At 31.6% G+C, this 18543-nt stretch overlaps 2 protein-coding genes across 27 annotated transcripts in view; both read left to right on the top strand.

Annotated features, from left to right (window-relative positions):
• LOC139523530 (arylsulfatase B-like) overlaps positions 1 to 5554 on the top strand; it is a 28671-nt gene extending 23117 nt beyond the window's left edge. For both annotated transcript variants that reach the window (XM_071317626.1, XM_071317627.1), the window contains exons 13-15: positions 1157 to 1277; positions 1898 to 2016; positions 5006 to 5554. In XM_071317626.1, the coding sequence (XP_071173727.1) occupies positions 1157 to 1277; positions 1898 to 2016; positions 5006 to 5175 (410 nt within the window). In that variant the 3' untranslated portion in view covers positions 5176 to 5554. The remainder of the gene's footprint in view (positions 1 to 1156; positions 1278 to 1897; positions 2017 to 5005) is intronic.
• A 1646-nt stretch (positions 5555 to 7200) lies between these two features.
• Positions 7201 to 18543, top strand: part of LOC139523528 (uncharacterized) — a 38864-nt gene continuing 27521 nt past the window's right edge. For 8 of the 25 annotated variants that reach the window (XM_071317605.1, XM_071317603.1, XM_071317622.1 and 5 more), the window contains exons 1-4: positions 7535 to 7880; positions 15003 to 15067; positions 15793 to 15834; positions 17856 to 17900. In XM_071317605.1, coding sequence (XP_071173706.1) covers positions 15056 to 15067; positions 15793 to 15834; positions 17856 to 17900 — 99 coding nt within the window. In that variant the 5' untranslated portion in view covers positions 7535 to 7880; positions 15003 to 15055. Of the gene's footprint in view, positions 7881 to 15002; positions 15068 to 15792; positions 15835 to 17855; positions 17901 to 18543 lie in introns of all 25 variants that reach the window. The other 17 variants (XM_071317615.1, XM_071317610.1, XM_071317625.1 and 14 more) reach the window with 9 other exon arrangements.

Here is an 18543-nt window from a genome sequence, read left to right as displayed (position 1 = left end):
AAATAAGCTAAGAAACATTGATGATGTATTATTCACTTGCAAGTGAATAATTCGACTTCAATGAATCCGTATTCATGTGAGCTTCAATTTAACCCATTAACTAGATATGGATAACACGTGAATTATTTGTGAAAAGTTATTTAAAGGAAAAGAATGTCAACATTGAAAGTGAAACAAAGGTAAATCATTTGTTAGACTGATTCGATCCACAAAAAAAAATCATTCTTGTACAGCTAAAAAATATAATAAACATAATTATTTTCTTAATCTATTATATGAAATTAAACAGACTAAGACAAAAATCTATTAGCACGAGCTCGCTTAATCTATTTATAGATATATTTATGTTTACATCGCTTATATGGTCACCAGATGACTTTCTTTGGAGGTCAACTCGATAGTTAATTAAATGGCGTCTAAACTAAAATACACAGGAGACGAAGCTACGTTTTATCATGCCCATACCCTGTTCATTTTTTTTATTTTAGACTTTTAAAAGTTTGGATGAATGTTTACATGATTATAAATCAAATATGAGAATTTGAGCCAAATCGGTGAACATGAATTTGACAGCTACTGCCTCTTTAATTGGTATATAATGATTAATCAAGTCGTGTTTATAATAGTTCGTTTACTATGTTTCAATTCAGTATTAAATGCATTAAAAATGTTTCTTTAACGGTTTAACTTGACTGGGCAAGACATTAAAGTTGAGCAACATGTCATACGGATGTTGTTCCAAATGCGCATCTGATGCAGTAAAATTGGTACCATAATTCTTATAACTGCACCATGATTGGACAACTTGAAATTGATAATAATATATATGTGAAGGATTATAAATAACATTTTCGACAAAATTAACAATAACAGTACAATTTGTACTCCGTTCATCAGATGAGATTTTCGGCTATTAGTGTCTCATTTTGATTTGCATTCATAGCTCAAAACTAATGTGTAAATACCTAGTCACGTTAAATGCTATACGATCAAAAGGGATACATAGAGATAGAGATAGACAAACCCGTCTAAGGTCCAAGATATATCCGAATTATAAATATACATTTATTTATAATAATTCCACTTGCAGCTGAATAATTATAGGAATTTCTGCTGCATGATGCACATATTTAAACAATGACTCTATATGCTTTAGAAAAGCCGGATCATTTAGACTCAGTAAGTCAGTGGAAACATTTGAAGGAATGCAGTGGTTCAGCAAGAAGTGAATTTGTTTATAATATAGATGACGACATAGCCAAGTCTGCAGCTTTAAGGTATATACTATAACGTTAAGATTCAGATTGAAGAAGCTCAAGTTGTCAAATATATGAAGATGTGGTATGAGTGCCATTGAGACAACCAACTCTCCATCCAAATAACAATTAATAAAAGTAAACCTTTATAGGTCAATGTAAGGCCTTCAACACGGAGCCTTGACTCACACCGAACAACAAGCTATAAAGGGCCCCAAAATTACTAGTGTAAAACCATTCAAACGGGAAAACCAACGGTCTAATCTATATAAAAAACGAGAAACACGTATAAATTACATAAACAAATTACTGTACTTCAGGTTTCTGACTTAGGACAGGTGCAAACATTTGCAGCGAGATTAAACATTTTAACGGTACCAAACCTTCTCCCTTTTTCTGAAACAATAGTATAACATCATAACATAGAAAAATACACGATAAAATATTGAAAAAAAAGGCTATTTGCAGTCCAAAATTTTAATAATCATTAATTTCCAACAATATAACTCAGTCGTCAAACATATTTCCTTTTTTAAATGAAAAGTGACTGGCATAATTTTACGTTTTATTTCCATTCGGAAATTTCGATGCAAAAACTACTTAATACATTCTTCAATTTTATTACAATATTTCTATTTCAGAGTTGATAACTATAAGATAATCGTTGGAGATCCACGTGTATATAATTTCAATGCCAGCACTTTCGTTTCATCTCCAATTGATCCGAATAATACGGAAGTCAGACTATTCGACCTCCAGGGTAAATGTTTACTGCTTTAACTTTTATGTAAAATCAGATGTATACAACAAGACAATAACAATCAAAACCAAGGAGTAAACAAAGACTCACAAAAACCAAAGGACATTTACATCAACTGTTATAAATAATAATTTAGAAACAACACGAACTCCACTAAAAACGGGAGTGAAATCAGGTGCAAAGTGAAATTTCACCGTATTTTGATAAAACACTGTACATTTTACAAAATATTTTATCATTACCTTTTCATAAACTTCCCAAATGCTATGCTGTGTCAAGAACACAAGTAGTTTGTTAATGAATTTCCTTCTTAAGTTGTTTTTGGTTATACATGTGGAAAGTATATCTTACTGTCGGCTGAAATCGGCTACAATTTGTTTGTGTCAAGTCCCGTCAAAATACAAGTTCCTAAGTATACAAATATTGCCATCAGAATATTCAAGGCTAGAGGTTAGAGGAGTACTGTTGGTTCGTTAATTTTTTTAGTGTGCAGGGCAAAGATATGTTAGACTAAATTCGACACGTAGTTCCTAAAACCGACGTCAAATCTGAAGTCATAATGAAATAAGATTCCAAATCAACAGTAAATTATATGACCCTCTAATCGACGTCTGTTTGTCGTTCTGAAATCGACGCTCAGTATTTGTTCTCTTCAATCCTTTTTACAGACTTGCCGAAATGACGTCACAACTTTTTTTAAGAACAACAACTGTCATATTCAAAATTTGATAAATGCAACTAAAAAGACTTAAAAATTTGTTACAAAAAAATTGTTGCAGTTCAAATATTTTTTCCTCACAATTTACTTTGCTTTTCTTATCACTTGGCGTCCGTCGTCCGTCGTCGTTAACTTTTACAAAAATCTTCTCCTCTGAAACTACTGGGCCAAATTAAACTAAACTGTTTCACAATCATTATTGGGGTATGTAGTTTAAAAAAATGTGTCCAGTGATCCGGTCAACCAACAAAGATGGCCGCCATGGCTAAAAATAGAACAATGGAGTCAAATGTAGATTTTGGCTTATATCTCAGAAACCAAAACATTTCGAGCAAATCTAACTGTGTGAAATTGTTTATCAAGTCAAGATCTATATGCCCTGAATTTTTTAGATGAATCGGAGAACCGGTTGTTGGGTTGCTGCTACTAAATTTGTAATTTTAAGGAAATTTTGCCGTTTTTTGTTATTATTTTGAATATTATTATAGATAGAGAAAAACTGTAAACAGCAATAATGTTCAGCAAATTAAGATCTACAAACGAATCAACATGATCAAAATGGTCAGCTGGCCCCTCAAGGAGTAATTGCCCTTTATAGTCAATTTTAAACATTTTTTTGTTATCTTTTACAAACATCTTCTCCTCTGAAACTACTAAGACAAATTTAACCAAACTTGTCCATAATCATCATTAGTGTATCTAGTTCAAAAATTTTTGTGTCCGATGACCCCGCCCGCGAATCAAGATGGCCGACATGGCTAAAAATAGTTCATAGGGTAAAATGCAGTTTTTGGCTCATATTTCTGAAACCAAAGCATTGAGAGTAAATTTGCGGCGGATAAATGTTTTCATTAAGATAAGATCCATCTGCCCTGAAATTTTCAGACCAATTGGGCAACTTGTTGTTGGGTTGCTGCCCCTGAATTGGTAATTTTAAGAACATTTTACAGCTTTTGGTTATTATCTTGATTATTATTATAGATAGAGATAAACTGTACATAGCAATAATGTACACCAAGGTAAGAGCTACAAATAATTCAACATTATCAAAGTTGTCAATTGACCTCTTAAGGAGTTATTGCCCTTTATAGCAAATTATAAACAATTTTCATAAATTTTGTACTGTCACTTCTGGGCCAAGTTCATTATAGGTAGAGATCATTGTAAGCAGCAAGATTGTTCAGTAAAGTAAAATCTACAAACACATCACTAACACCAAAACACAATTGTGTCACGAATCAGTCTGTGTCTTTTGTTTACTATGCAAATAGACCAAAGTGAGGGACACAGGCTCTTTAGAGCCTCTAGTTTATTATGTCTATTGTTTGAGACAGCCTTTATATATCTTTCAGTTATCTTCATCTTTGGTTTTCTGTCATTTATCTATATGAATATGAAAAGAATAAAAAAAAAACGTAGAGTGTTTTAATTTAACATTTTCACCAATATATCAAAATACTTGGACATCAAATATGATCTTGGTGCTTGTCTTATTGTCATTCGTGTTCTTTGATGTTTATTAAGTTGATAACTTTGGACGGGATCTTACTTTCTTTATCTTTCCTTCTGAAATAAGTCAACGATTTTTGGTTGTTTTTAAAGTATGAAAACAATTCGTTTCTTTAGGCAACATTTTACATCGACAAAGATAATAAGTATATTAAAATCAGAAGAAGAAAAAAATAAATGATATATATGAGAGGAGACTCCAATAGATCGAACGTCGTGTTTGAAATACACGAAGTCCTATTGGACGTTGACAAGAGGGTAAAATAAATGGACACTGATTTGAAAACGCGACTTCATATTGGAGGTCGATCAGATTCTCTGTCCTGAGTGTTCTGTTGGTAATTTCTACCTTAGTTCTGTCGCATAATGTTGTCGGTTTAGTCGTATTTTTAACAATAACATATCAGCAAGAGGTTTGGCTATCCTAAAGACCATGGATGAAATAACTATTTCATGTCAATAGAGTGTGTACTCTGAGTAAATATGCTGATAAGTTACTTGTTTTAAAAAAAAAGAAATTATTTTCTACGTGTAATTTTCAGTAAATCTTTGCATGGTTTAAGTAGTAGTTTTAGATAAATGAATGTCACAAGAGTTTTAACCAAATAGTAAAGTGAAAATGAACATTCAACAAACGTCAATATCATATTAAGTTAAATATATCAAAATTGCCTCTTTTAATTTTGACGGAAGAAATACCATTTTACATTTATGTCTTTAGCTTAGAAACATGTTATATCAATATACTACGTTTCATTTTAGATGATCCTTCGGAAACGAAAAATCTGGCATCTGAAAATCCACTTAAAGTAAAAACAATGTTGAGGAAACTCGATGAGTATAGGAAAAACAGTCTACCAGCAGTTAATCCGGATTATCTACCAAAAAATATAACACATCCAAATGGAATTCTCAGGCTTGACTGGTGCTGAGCTTCCCGAAGAGGCAATGTAACCATTTGGTAATCAGGATCTTCTACCGCCAGTTGTTACACATTCAAATGGAGTTATAAGCTTGAGTGTGCTGAATTCATATAATATCATACAAATAGAAAAATAATCCAATAAGACTTCTTCTCTTATGAATCTATTTCCCACATAAAGATATATGTCTCGTAATACACTGAACGTCGAATGGATAAGTTATATAATACACGATAAATTGATGGATTTAATAGCTATGATATGTAATTGAATTGTTACTTTCCCATTATCATTTCTTTATGTGGATGATAACTTTCAGATCTTACTTCCTTTATTAGAAAACAAACACACATATCATTAACTTGAAAAGATCACGTGTTACATATTTGTTTTTCTTTCATTTTTTTATTTAAATTAGGCCGTTAGTTTTCTCGTTTGAATTGTTTTACATTGTCATTTCGGGGCCTTTTATAGCTGACTATGTGGTATGGGCTTTGCTCATTGTTGGATGTTTAAAGTCAGTTTATAGAATGTTTTATCCCCAAATGATGACGGAAGGGTTCATGTTATTTATTCTTTAGTTTTCGATGTTGTGTCCTGTGTACTATTGTTTGTCTGTTTGTCCTTTTCATTTTTAACCATGGCGTTGTCAGTTTATTTTCGATTTATGAGTTTGACTGTCCCTCTGGTATCTTTCGTCCCTCTTTTCCAACTGCTGTTACCATAATCCCGTACTCAAGATCTCTTCCTTGAATGTGATAGCCAAATTAGACTTATTATTAAAAGGAATGTATTTACATGACCGACACGACGGGAGGCACATGTTTATCAGGATCTATCATATCTCTGTCGTAGTACCTGATATTCTAAGCGGATTGTAGTAGGGTTGTGTTGCTCAGTCTTTAATTCTTCATATTGTGTTTTGGAAAATAATGTGTCCTTTTGTCTTTTTTGTTCTTTTTGTCATTGCATCGTCGGTTTGTTTTGGACTTATGAATTTGAATATCCCTTTGGTACCTCCCGCTTCTCTTTTAAAAAAATTATCAATTGTAATCCTTATAATACATACATTTTGCAAATGTGTCCGAAACTACATGCAATAAGTAACCGTAGGGCCAACAAAACATAAACCACAAAACAAACTATAATAAAAGACAACCACATAAAATAAAATCCAAACAAAAAAAAATGGCCAAATGTGTGTACAAAACATTAAATATAAATCCAAGAATCATACTAGTACATTATAATTAAAGACATCAGCTGTATTACATACTTCATTGTTTCAACAGGCTCGTGTAAAGCGTGGAGATATTTTACTCACACAATCCAGTCCTTAACTTATTGTCACAGTCGTATACATTTCAAATTTCTAAGGAGTTGAAAATTAAAATCACAAAAATACTGAACTCCGAGGAAAATTCAAAACAGAAAGTCCCTAATGAAATGGCAAAATCATTTAGGTTACTCAGATTCAATAGTCTTGCCAAATATTGATCGAAGTATAACAAATAAATTTAATGATGATTACAACAATTCACATAGAAAAATTAAACAAATGTATCAAAGAGATGAGAAAAATAATACTAGTTTCGTTGATATGATTTTGACTGTTTAAATTTTTGAACTTGGCTAGAAGTGTTGCTTTCCACCTATTGCAACTAATTCAAAATTTGACAAAATTACAATTTGTATTATAAAACCAAACAGTTCAAGTGTTTGAGTTTGGTCTGTATATAAGACTGATAACTGTAAACGAAGGTGAAGGGCTGCACGTTATACGTATTCAATACATAAAATCAATTTGCACAAATCATCATCAAAACATGTTTGTTTTTTTATCTTTTAGTTTCTTGAATAATATGCTACACCATTCTTCAATTGCTTTTTTGTCCGCCTTTAAACAACAATCATGTTTTAAAAAAGTTTTTGTAACTATGATATACCAGACCACATTGACAAATACACAATAATTTTGTTTTTTTTTTTTGTTTTTTTTTTTTTTTTTTGTTGTTGTTTTTAAACCTACGAAAAAGGGAAATAAAACATTCTAAACAAATCGTTCTCAGTTGTAAAAATAGTTGAATAACGTCCAAGTAAACACAATCTAAGATTATATAACAGCTTCCGTTCTTATAAAATTATTACGTTTTACAATGAACATTTTGTTGGAATATTGTGTAAAAAAGGAGGAATTAATATCGTTTAAATCCCCATTTCGAACGTAATATGTATGGGATTTTATCAAAACTTCCATGTTAGAAGTTTAAACCTGTTAAGATTATGAATGACACACAAGTCGATGTTTTTGGTGTTGTCATTTAAAAGCAGTCTTCGTTGAGAACTAATTACCGCCCCTTGTCTTTTTGTAATCAACGTGGAATTCGCAATAGGAATGGTTTAGTTTCGGATCATTTGGTTCTTTAACTAGGGTTTTCGTATTAGATTATACCACAGCAGTTTGATACTTATATTTTTCATTGAAATTATACACTATTGACAGATAATAAATATATACAAACGTAAACGGCTTTGTAAACATTGGATTAACAACTTAAATATCCGTATATTTAATTCAGAAAAACATTGAAAGTGAGATACCGAAACCCCCCGTTGCTAATTGGAAAAGGTATTAAGAGCCATTACCTATAATCGAGTATCTTAATTCATTGAAATCGTTTTTATTGGAAATATAACATTATTATATATTTGAGGTAAGTTCAAATATTTTATTGTAATTTATTTTAATATGTTTTGCAAAAGTGTTGTCGTTTAAATAACCTATCGCATTTCGGTTAATACAAGCTCTTGTCAATTTGCCATGTTCAAGATTATATCAATAAATTTGTGAATGCTAGTGGTTTAAAACAATAAAATACATTTAACACCGGTCAATGTCAAATGATTCTTTTTAATAACGGAAATTTGATAACTAGAGGATTTTCGTATTTCTTTTTGTTTATGTTTTTTTTAACTTTTTTTAATGGTGTGGGGAGGAACAGTTTTGTATGTAAACACAGTGATCTTTGAATTAAAACGATGAAAATGATATTATCAGGGTTGAAGCTATACTGGCGTACATTTATACAGCCTGAAGCCTAGGATAACACTTTTCTAAAGCATAAGTACCGTTCATAAGCTTTCTAATATTCACAGAGAGAGCTGTTATGCTTGAATTCAAAGTATTTAAAAACATTACGTGTGTGCTTTCTTACTATCTTATATACTGATCATAATAAGCTTATCGTAAGCCCTAGGTAATGAAAACAAGCTAACTGAAAAGTATATAAAGTTATAAAGTTAATTGTATCCAATCCCCTTAGCAATATTTTGTGTACTTTAAAAGTAACTAGTGGTTAAATCAATTAAATTATCAGGTTGCATTATTTACTATTCATATCTTCTATTTAACATTTTAATTCTAGCTTAACTAATCTTTCTTTCATTGTTCAACATTTCCGACTTGAATTCTATCCAACAAATTACCCTTTCAATCTCGATTGAACTAGCGAGAGTGGTATCAGATTGCGCATGTTTCGTTGTCATGACAGAAACAAAAATTCTCATATGTCGATTTCGCCTATTTTCAATTAAAAAATAAAGTAATTTAAGTTCATGACATTAGACCCCCACTTGAATTTAACTGATTTCACGCTTATAAAATGTTACAACAAAACGAAGGAAAATATATCAAGTATTACTGAATGAAAACGTTGATTTAAAAACTTTTCAGATTTAAAATGTGTCCTTCGGTGTTAGAAAGGAGCTATAAATGTCGATTCTACTGATCTATATCAAGTTTAATAGCTTGTTTATTGATCGTGTTGTATCCGTTATAAAAATTTCTAAAATAAATGATATTGATCACTTTTTAACAAGTTTCCTGCAGTGAAATTACTAAATATGAAATATTCATTTTCTATTGAGTAAACACTTTATCATAATTCATAATTTTGAACTGGATCAAATCCTATTCAAACATGTTTTGTAATTTACATTTTTTCAATTTCGCAAATGGCTTGAAAGTGGCAATTTACAATGTGGAAATGATAGAAGGTTCAATGCAACGCTGCTCTTTTTAAAATAAGTAATTATTTATTAAAGTTAAAATTGTAACTATAATGGTAATAGGATATTAGAAATGTTAAAAGCCACGTGCATAATTAGTACATTACTAGTGCTATTATATAACTAAAATTCCTATGCAAAAACAAAAGAGAAGAGATTTAAGGTAGGTCCTGAATATGATAAAATAATTTCAATCTTCAAGAAAAATCTAATCAAATGTTTAAGTACATGTATCGCTACATTGTGTTAGAATCGTCTTAACGGTCACTTAATTTGAAGCCAGAGGTTTGCCTCTTGTTTCAATATTTTTAAGGCCCATAAGGAACCCATTTGTTCAAAGGTCAATGAAGGGTTTGATCGAAGTTCAGCATTTTTGTGATTTTACTTTATACTAGCTAAAACAAATAGATATGAATTAATATGATTCAAGATAGTAATCTTATCAGTCATAAAATACAGTCACTTCGTCTATCACTTTCCTTCACAACCAAGGACTCAATAAGGGAGAAATATACATTTTTTGTGTTCACACTTTATAGTGTAGCCTTACATGAGTGTAGTGTACAAAACATTATTTAGATCAATGTCTGAAAATATCAACCTTTTCCTATTCTGTACGAAACTGTTCAATAGCACCATCAATCTCGTCCTTCTCAAGTTTCTAAGCCTCGTACACTGACCTAATAAAGTGTATGTGTAGTATCGATGTAAGTAAATGTTTTGATAGGCTACAATAAAAAGTGTCCCTAGTTATAATGTCTACGGACTACTATACCAACTTGTCGACAATATTGGAAGCAAACATGGAGATGAGCGGATTAACAAAAACAAGTTACAATAACGCCTAAGCACTATAATACATTGTGTAAATATTTCCGTATTCTTCCATACTGTCGTTAAGGCCACAAGTAAATGCCACTTGAAATTGTTAACAAACGATTTATAAAATCTATAATTTAAACATAGCCGTCATGTCAAATATTGACAAATATTTCTTCCTTATCTGAAATGTAAATAAGAGAAAGCGAGGTCGTTGTTTTATGGTGTTTCTACTATTTAAAATAGCAGTTGTGGAAAACCGTTTTGGTATACTTATGTTATATTTGTAAAGGCTTTATCTTACGTGATAGATTTGACAAACATACTAAGAATGAAACTCATATATTTAATAAAACTTCAAATCGATGAGTATTTATATATGTTTGATTTAAGGCAGGTTAAACTTAAAAGAAAGATTGATGAAAACATTTATGAATAAAAATGTCTGTGTCGTATTGAACAATATTGTAAAATGACATAAATAATTCATCGACATCAATACTTATCAAAGTACTGAAGTACTGAACATCGGATGACCGCAATGGATGGTCACAAGCACTTATCTCTGAAAAAAATCACATCTGTATACCTGAAAGTGGGGTTAATGTACAGATATAAAAAAAAATATTCTCATACAAGTTCTTGCATGGATGATAAATAAATGAAAGGGAATTTAACATCACTGTTCTAACTATTATATATTAATATATTGTCGCGTTACAAATCAGTATACTCTGGTTTACATTATATTAATATTTGTATATAACAGTTACATGTATATATAAATTTCATCCATTTGTATATCATTCTATTCTACTAATTAATAATAGTGCAGTGCAAGTGCTTGGTGAACACTCTTCTGTAATAATTAGATTTTTCTTATAGATTGTATTTGAGAAGAAATATTTTCCCGCAAACGAGAGAGCTAAACTGGTCCGCCGTTCTATCTATAGCTTCGCACCGAAGGAACGGGTTGGAGCTATTGTCACATTGGCATTAATTGGACGAGTCGTACAAATTCAACGATTCGCTAATAAAATTGGCCAATTAAAGTGATAGGAAATTGACCTCAAATGTTACTACTGCGATGCCGCAAAATAAACAAGTATCTGTTAATTAACCCCATGGTGATACTCGCAGATAAATGACCAACGAGCGTGTTAACATGTTCTTGACAAACTGAGCCGGTATCTTTCATTCCCTAAAGAACTCAGTAGGGTTATAAATGTGCTAATTTCTCTTTGATTTGCTATCAGTATAATACATAATCAAACATAGCACATGATGTACTAGTCTCGTCAAATTATTAAATCCCGTGGTCAGAATTCTGACCACGGGATTTAGGCCATACCTGTTGTCAGTGTAGCGATAAGTGAACACAACAGGGGTCCAGTTTAACGAGAGAGCAAGGACCGATAACTCTGCATGTATCTGTATATAATATTCACCTCCGTTATAGGAGATTTGCAATCGTACTGAGATATTCTTCCGCATGCGTTAACACATTTTTTCTGTGCGTGTGCATAGATATTTACATATATATTTAACAAAATATTTTAAATGTTTGATGAGTATTCATTGAAGAAATGAATTTATAATAAACGATAAGGAATGCTATTTTGCCCTCGATAATCTAGGCGTATTTATCATGTTTATAGATCTGTTAAAAATCCAAACCTAATATTACGTAATAGAAACTAGACGATAGCAGTACACCGGAATTCCCTCACGGCCATCCGCTGTAACAAAAATGAAGAGATACCTGTATAGTATGTTATATATTGATTTCGATCGTAGAATACAACTTCTGAATTTTATTTTATGAAACTGTAAAAGAAAGTTAATTAAGATATTTTTCTAGTCATGGCGTTGTCAGTTTATTTTTATGCCCCACCTACGATAGTAAAGGGGCATTATGTGTTTTGGTCTTTGGGTCCGTTCGTTCGTCCCACTTCAGGTTAAAGTTTTTGGTCAAGGTAGTTTTTGATGAAGTTGAAGTCACATCAACTTGAAACTTAGTTAAAATGTTCCATATGGTATGATCTTACTTATTTTAATTCCAAATTAAAGTTTTGCCCCCAATTTCACGGTCCACTGAACATGGAAAGTGATAGTGCGAGTGGGGCCTCCGTGTATTTGGACACATTCTTGTTTATTTATGAATTTGAATATCCCTCTGGTCCCTTTCCGCCCCTCTCCTATGTATATTGTTTACAATAAGACAAAACAAAACAGATGCTTAAACAATAATATGTTTTATCCGGCAGCACTTTTAATTGCGTACAAAATATTTAATAGGTCACGGTCTTAAAAATCCTATTTCAAAGCAAATAGACCAGACAAAATGACCAAATGAAATCAAATATATAGTCATTTTCAAGAGACCTTGTTTTAAGTAACTCTTTGGCATGTTTGATGGATAAAACTAACAGGTTCTTTTCAAACATTCTTATTCAAAACACAAGACGAATAAAAAGGACATTTTCTTAAGCATACAAGTAAATAAAATGACATTTTAATGTAAGGAAACCTCATCATCGATACTTAATAAAAGGAAAACAATGGTGTAGTATTATTGTACACCGGGACTAACGGCTAGTTATCCTCTTTCGAGTTGTACATGGGAGATACTTTCGTTTACTAAGGGTTGGTCTTCGAGATTCGATAGACTTTAAGAGTTCGTGAATCAGAAGATTTCAATATATCTTAATTTGCTTTATTTATTTTAATGTTAAGATATTTATCTACTTCGTAGACTTTTTAAATCTTCCAGAGCACATGTCGAAAATATAAATATTTTTGCAAAACGTTCGGGGTATACACCACTGAAATTCGTTGCTATATTTTCTGTAATATTTGCCCCTCCTAATGTATAGTTGGATTGCTGGTTCCGATCACTAAATCTCCAATCAGCATTGATATCATATTCCATTGTACAACGAAACAACGATTGACACATTATACAAAAGCAATTTATACGTACGATTAAATTTGCCAAAGTAAGTCAAAATCTTAAAGATATTTTATCAACAATGAAGTACTTAGAATAATTTAATGCTAGCCTTAGTTTGAAATAGTCAATTCATACTGTTGGATTCCGTATAAATAGGTCTTAAGAAAGTTACAAGGCATTTAATTTCTATATGATTCCTGTTGAAAAAGATAATCTAAATATTATAATGTATGCTTAAGTCACTTTGTAAATAGTAGGAAAATACATGACTTTATCAAACCTGTCATCTCAATAATTACTTCAAGGTGATTTAAATTTGATCTGAATTAAAAAAAAAAATATTCATAAAATCTTTAAATGATAATGTTTGATCGATTGCTTTACATTTCAAAACAAATGTTGACCTTGTAACAATTATACCTTTTTGAAATCAAATTAATTAATATATATATATATATACATTGTATCCTTCAACAGCGCAAAGGTGTGTTTATACGTATACGTAGGAGCTGAATAGATTGTGAGTAAGGACATTGAATATAATTTTAAATTCTGTCAGTAATCTGATCAAGATCGAGATCGAGAGAGAGAGAGAGAGAGAGACTTGAAAACAAATTATGAATTATGATTTTAATTATATACTACACATACAATGTTTCTGCATAATAATCATAAAAACAAGCTCAATTGACAAATTCAAAACACAAAAACGGGAAATCTTTACTTCGTATATTTTGTATCATGGTTGTTCGCTATGTAATGTATGCGCCGCAATTGACAGTCATAAAACTTTGCTCAGTTCTCGGAGCACAAAAATCATGCTCGAAACATAAAATCCAGCATTTTGATTGGTCGATTTTAGTGTATGAGTACAAAAAACTGCCTCGAAAGTTATGACTTCAAGGGCTGGCCGTATTCGACTATATTCTCAAAAATCAGGTGCTCCGGAAGGGTAAGCAGATCCTGCTCCACATGTGGCACCCGTCGTATTGCTTATATTATAAAAAATCCGGTAAATAGTCTAATTCGGTAGGTCCCATTCGTGAAAAGGGAAGGGGGTTGTAGTAACGACATAAGGAACATCTGTGAAACGGTTATTCCATAATGGTCAGCCAACTCGTGATGGCGTCCGTGAAATTTACGAAGGGATGATTTCAACTTCACCATGTAGAACTCTTGGTTCAATAGCTTCCTTGTGAGCAGCAACCCTTTATCAAGGAAATCATGATAGGAAATACAAGCCCGGGAATATCGCATCAATTGGGAGATATAAACCCCGTATGTAGGCGCTGCCGGAGTGTTGCTACATAGAAATGGAAAGTTCATTACATGTATTGGGAAACTGAAAGCATCTCTTTTGTCGTAAAGTTTTGTTTTTTAACCGAAAAGTTAAGAGTTGTTATTCGGTTGTTTTTGGTATATGGTTAGACGGTAGTTGTGGTTCACAATATAGTTAAACATGAATTGATTGATTTTTGGTTGCTTGACGTACATTGGCAAATATTTCATGCATGTTCAGGAAAAGAACAAATTAACAACAAATAAGATAGATAGGTCCTGTTATAGAGGCCGTTCGGGATAAGAATCTAGGAAATTTGGACTGCCACTGGAAAATTATGGCACAGAAATGTATTCCTACAACAGGCCGTCTTCGGACCCTTAAAGGGTTGTTGCAAGATTTAGTGTTTTTGCTTACAGAGAACGTAGCACTCTCGAGGAATTCAATGTCCTCATTCTAACTGGACGTGGCTGCGTACTTATATATCCCGTGAAGTCAAACGGACGTCCTGCTTTGACAAGGGTTTATTGCCGGTCGGTTGAAGAATAAAGTGACTACATTTCTTTTCCCTAGTCACCTCTGGAGATTAAAGACATGTTAGTTGGGACTAAGGTTATATTTAGCAGTGGTTCGACGTTATAGTAGTTTAAATTCGCCATTAAAGGAAAACGTTGTTGGGTTTTTTTTATCGTTAAATTAATCCCTGTTTTGTTATAGGTGTACTAGATTTTAAATAGCAGCCACGACGCATTACCTCGTTCAGATCCACGATGTCCTCCTATGTAAGTATAAAGCTCATATACACATTTGTACACACAATTTTTTTGTATTCTATTTGCATATATGAGCACAAGGACTATTTGTATAAAATAAACGAAAGTCATGAGTTGCCGAAGCTAATACATTGTCGCTGAAGAAAACATAAAATTTGTAATAATGATCTATATGCATTATAGCCAATTCGTACATGATGCTTGATCTGTATCATCCATTGCATGTATGTATTAATTTTTCAATTATGTGGCGACTTAAATGGACTAAAGATCATATGCCACTTGAAAAAAACACTTATGAATTCCGAACAACAATAAAAAGGAGAAAAATATTCTTGAAGTATATTTTTTATGGATCGAGTACTCCAAAAGATTAAGCTTTATTTCCTAAGGTGGCCAAGGTGGAATTGAGTAGTTCAAACTTGGTTTTTTTATTAGTGATTTAGAATATTTTTTTATCGTGACATGCAATTAAGTTTTGTCATTTTGGCAAGATTTTATAAATTCATTAAGTTTTAAAACCTATTTCAAACATTAAAAAAATCCCTTTATTTGAGATTTATGCCGGTTAAAATTCGATTTAACTTTTATTATCTTTCTATACATTTCTATATCTTTGTTTAATTTTTTTTCAAATACTTATCCAGTTTCACTATTTATTATCTTAATAAAGAGGGATATTTTGGAATAGCATGATTTTTTGTGCATAATTATATATAACCTTATTTTAACAGCTTTTAGGGGACTCGTGGCCAATTAGGCCAACCTGGTCAAAGGTATTTTGTTTATTTTACAACCATGCATGCACGTGCTGAATAATAGTGCTAGTGATAATATACACTGTCATTTTTAAGGTTAAAGTTAAAATTCATAAATCATTCTAATTGTTTAGTTTTCAATAACTAAATGTTTTGTAATACTTCTTCTCTTCGATCTCTTATTCCATGAAATCATGTGTAACTTGTACTAATTTTGCCATGCTGTGTACATACATTGGTTCAAGCTTTCACTGTTGGCGGCAAAAGCTATTTTTGAAAATAATTAACGTCATGAAATGAATCTTTGTTTTTCTTATGATAAAAAAAAAACAATATTCGCCACGTATCGTACATATAGTCTATACTTTCATTGCATGATGCTTGATAATTTTATAGTATTATACACATATAGATATATCAGTCCAAAAAGCTTAATATTGCCACGAAACATTCTTGAGTATTCAAAGAAAATATTGCAACAACCAATTCAAAATAAAATCATGGAATCATATATTGTAGAAACAAGTACTTTCAACTTAGCATATGTTATAATTTGCTTTTCAGTTACAGAAAACTAGAAAAATTCAGTACTATAAACACAATAAGAAAAAAGCAAAATCACAAAAATACTGAACTCCGAGGAAAATTCTAAACGGAAAGTCCCTAATCAAATGGCAAAATCAAATGATAAAACACAGTAAACGAATGGACAACAACTGTCATATTCCTGACTTGGTACAGGCATTTTCAAATGTAGAAAATGGTGGATTGAACCTGGTTTTATAGCGCTAAACCTCTCACTTGTATGACAGTCGCATCAAATTCCCAGAATCATGTGCACAACGTCTATTATTTTTTAAACAAATAGTGATGCTTACAGCTGATTCATTTTTGATAGTTATCAAAAAGTGATCTTTCAAATATTCTGCAAAAAAATCAACCATCGAGAAAGATCACACTAGATATTGCATGCAATAATAATGTGCGCATTTGTGTATAACTGTAGATAGTGATGCTTGAAATTAAATATACAAAAAGACTATATATATATATTATTAATGACGAGGACAGGGGTGGTATAACAAACGTTTTGAGAAATCAAACGAATGCAAAACGCCTCCATTTTGCTTAAACTATATCTGTACAATTATGATTTTTGTATATCGTTCATCCATTTTTCAGTTTGGTTTAACTTTCAAATTTTCTACTTTCCATTTCTGATTGTTCGTTCGTGTGATTAGTTTCATTAAATGGTATTTATTAGTAGCATCCCTGTATGACATATGAAATTCTGTTGGCTAATGACCTTTTGAGTTGACCTATTAGATTTAGGTTTAGTAGGATTTTTATCTTTATTTTCGGTTTGAATATTTTAAGTATATGACTGTATATCTAGATGTGCTAGTATTATTTAGTTTTATTTTAGCTTAGTTGTCAAAATAATGTAAAACAAAATGATGGGTTGACAGATCGTTACACTTTGACAATCATATTTTCGATTTCACTTAAACCATCAAAGAGTTAAAACAAGGTGTCAAGTAATACGATACAAAGGACTTTACGTCCAATTCAGACAGGACGTGGCTGCGTATTTAAACATCCAGCACAACCAATAGACGCTTCTATTGAACATTACTGTCCGGTTGACTGTCAACTAAACTAAGGGTGGAATGGCCCTACATCATGATCCTGTATCGATATAATACAAACAAGTGATTCTGGTATAAAACAGAGGCGTTTGTTCCAACAGACGGAGAACTGTTCCACATACGACTGAAGTAGAACTGAACTTAAACGATTGACAGCGACATATAAGACTCAATTATTAGAAATATCTGATATTAGCTAAATATGCAAAAGAATTACTCAATTTAGAGACTGGACACTTTTGTCGTGGATTCATCTTTTGTTTGTTTTTTTTCTTTACAACTGATTTTTCTCCTGATGCAACTAAAATTTTATTCAAACGTAAAATATTGTGTATAAGTCATGAATATTTTGACAATTGAAAGTTTAAAATATACTCAATTCTTTTTCAGTATATGAAAGAATCGACATACAGACATGATTTTGGGGCAGCAAAGGTAATGACATTTTCCGTGTTGTTTTTGTTTTGTTTAATTTTCTTCGCAGTTTAAATTTCTGTATGCATGTGTAAAAATTATGTTGTTCTTAACCCTATAGATTACAAATAGTGCAGATAATATCTGCATGTACCAAATGCATTGTTAATATCAATTCATAATTAATTGCAATTAAAAATAGTGTGTTTCTATGCCAATAGAATGAAATTCAAAACAGTGTGGCTGTGGCCATTGATTGACACATTAAATTCCTCCATTGACTGGGACAATTTAGGTGAACGTTTGTATGTAACGACCACTGCTCACTATGTACTTTTTAAAGACACTTAAACTATGGGGTCACCAAAGGTTCTCAACACCTAAATAAAGTAATTCGAAAAATTAATCAGAAATAACACGATGTTTTGATTTATATCAATTATATAAATCAAAACATAAAGGTTATTCCTGATTAATTTTTCATTATTTTATAATTAAAGGCGTTAAGAAACCTTTGGTGACCCCACAGTTTAAATGCCTATCGTAGGTACGTCGTGAACAGTGGTCGTTACAGAAAAACGTTCACGTAAATTGTCCAAGTCAAATTTGAATTTAATGTGTCAATCAATGGCCACAGCCACACTGTTTTGAATTTCATTCTATA

The sequence above is a fragment of the Mytilus edulis genome, chromosome 5 (genome assembly GCF_963676685.1).
Source record: "Mytilus edulis chromosome 5, xbMytEdul2.2, whole genome shotgun sequence".
Taxonomy (NCBI): domain Eukaryota; kingdom Metazoa; phylum Mollusca; class Bivalvia; order Mytilida; family Mytilidae; genus Mytilus; species Mytilus edulis.
The sequence above is the reverse complement of the archived record's forward strand: the minus strand, read 5'-3'. Positions and strand labels throughout refer to the sequence as shown.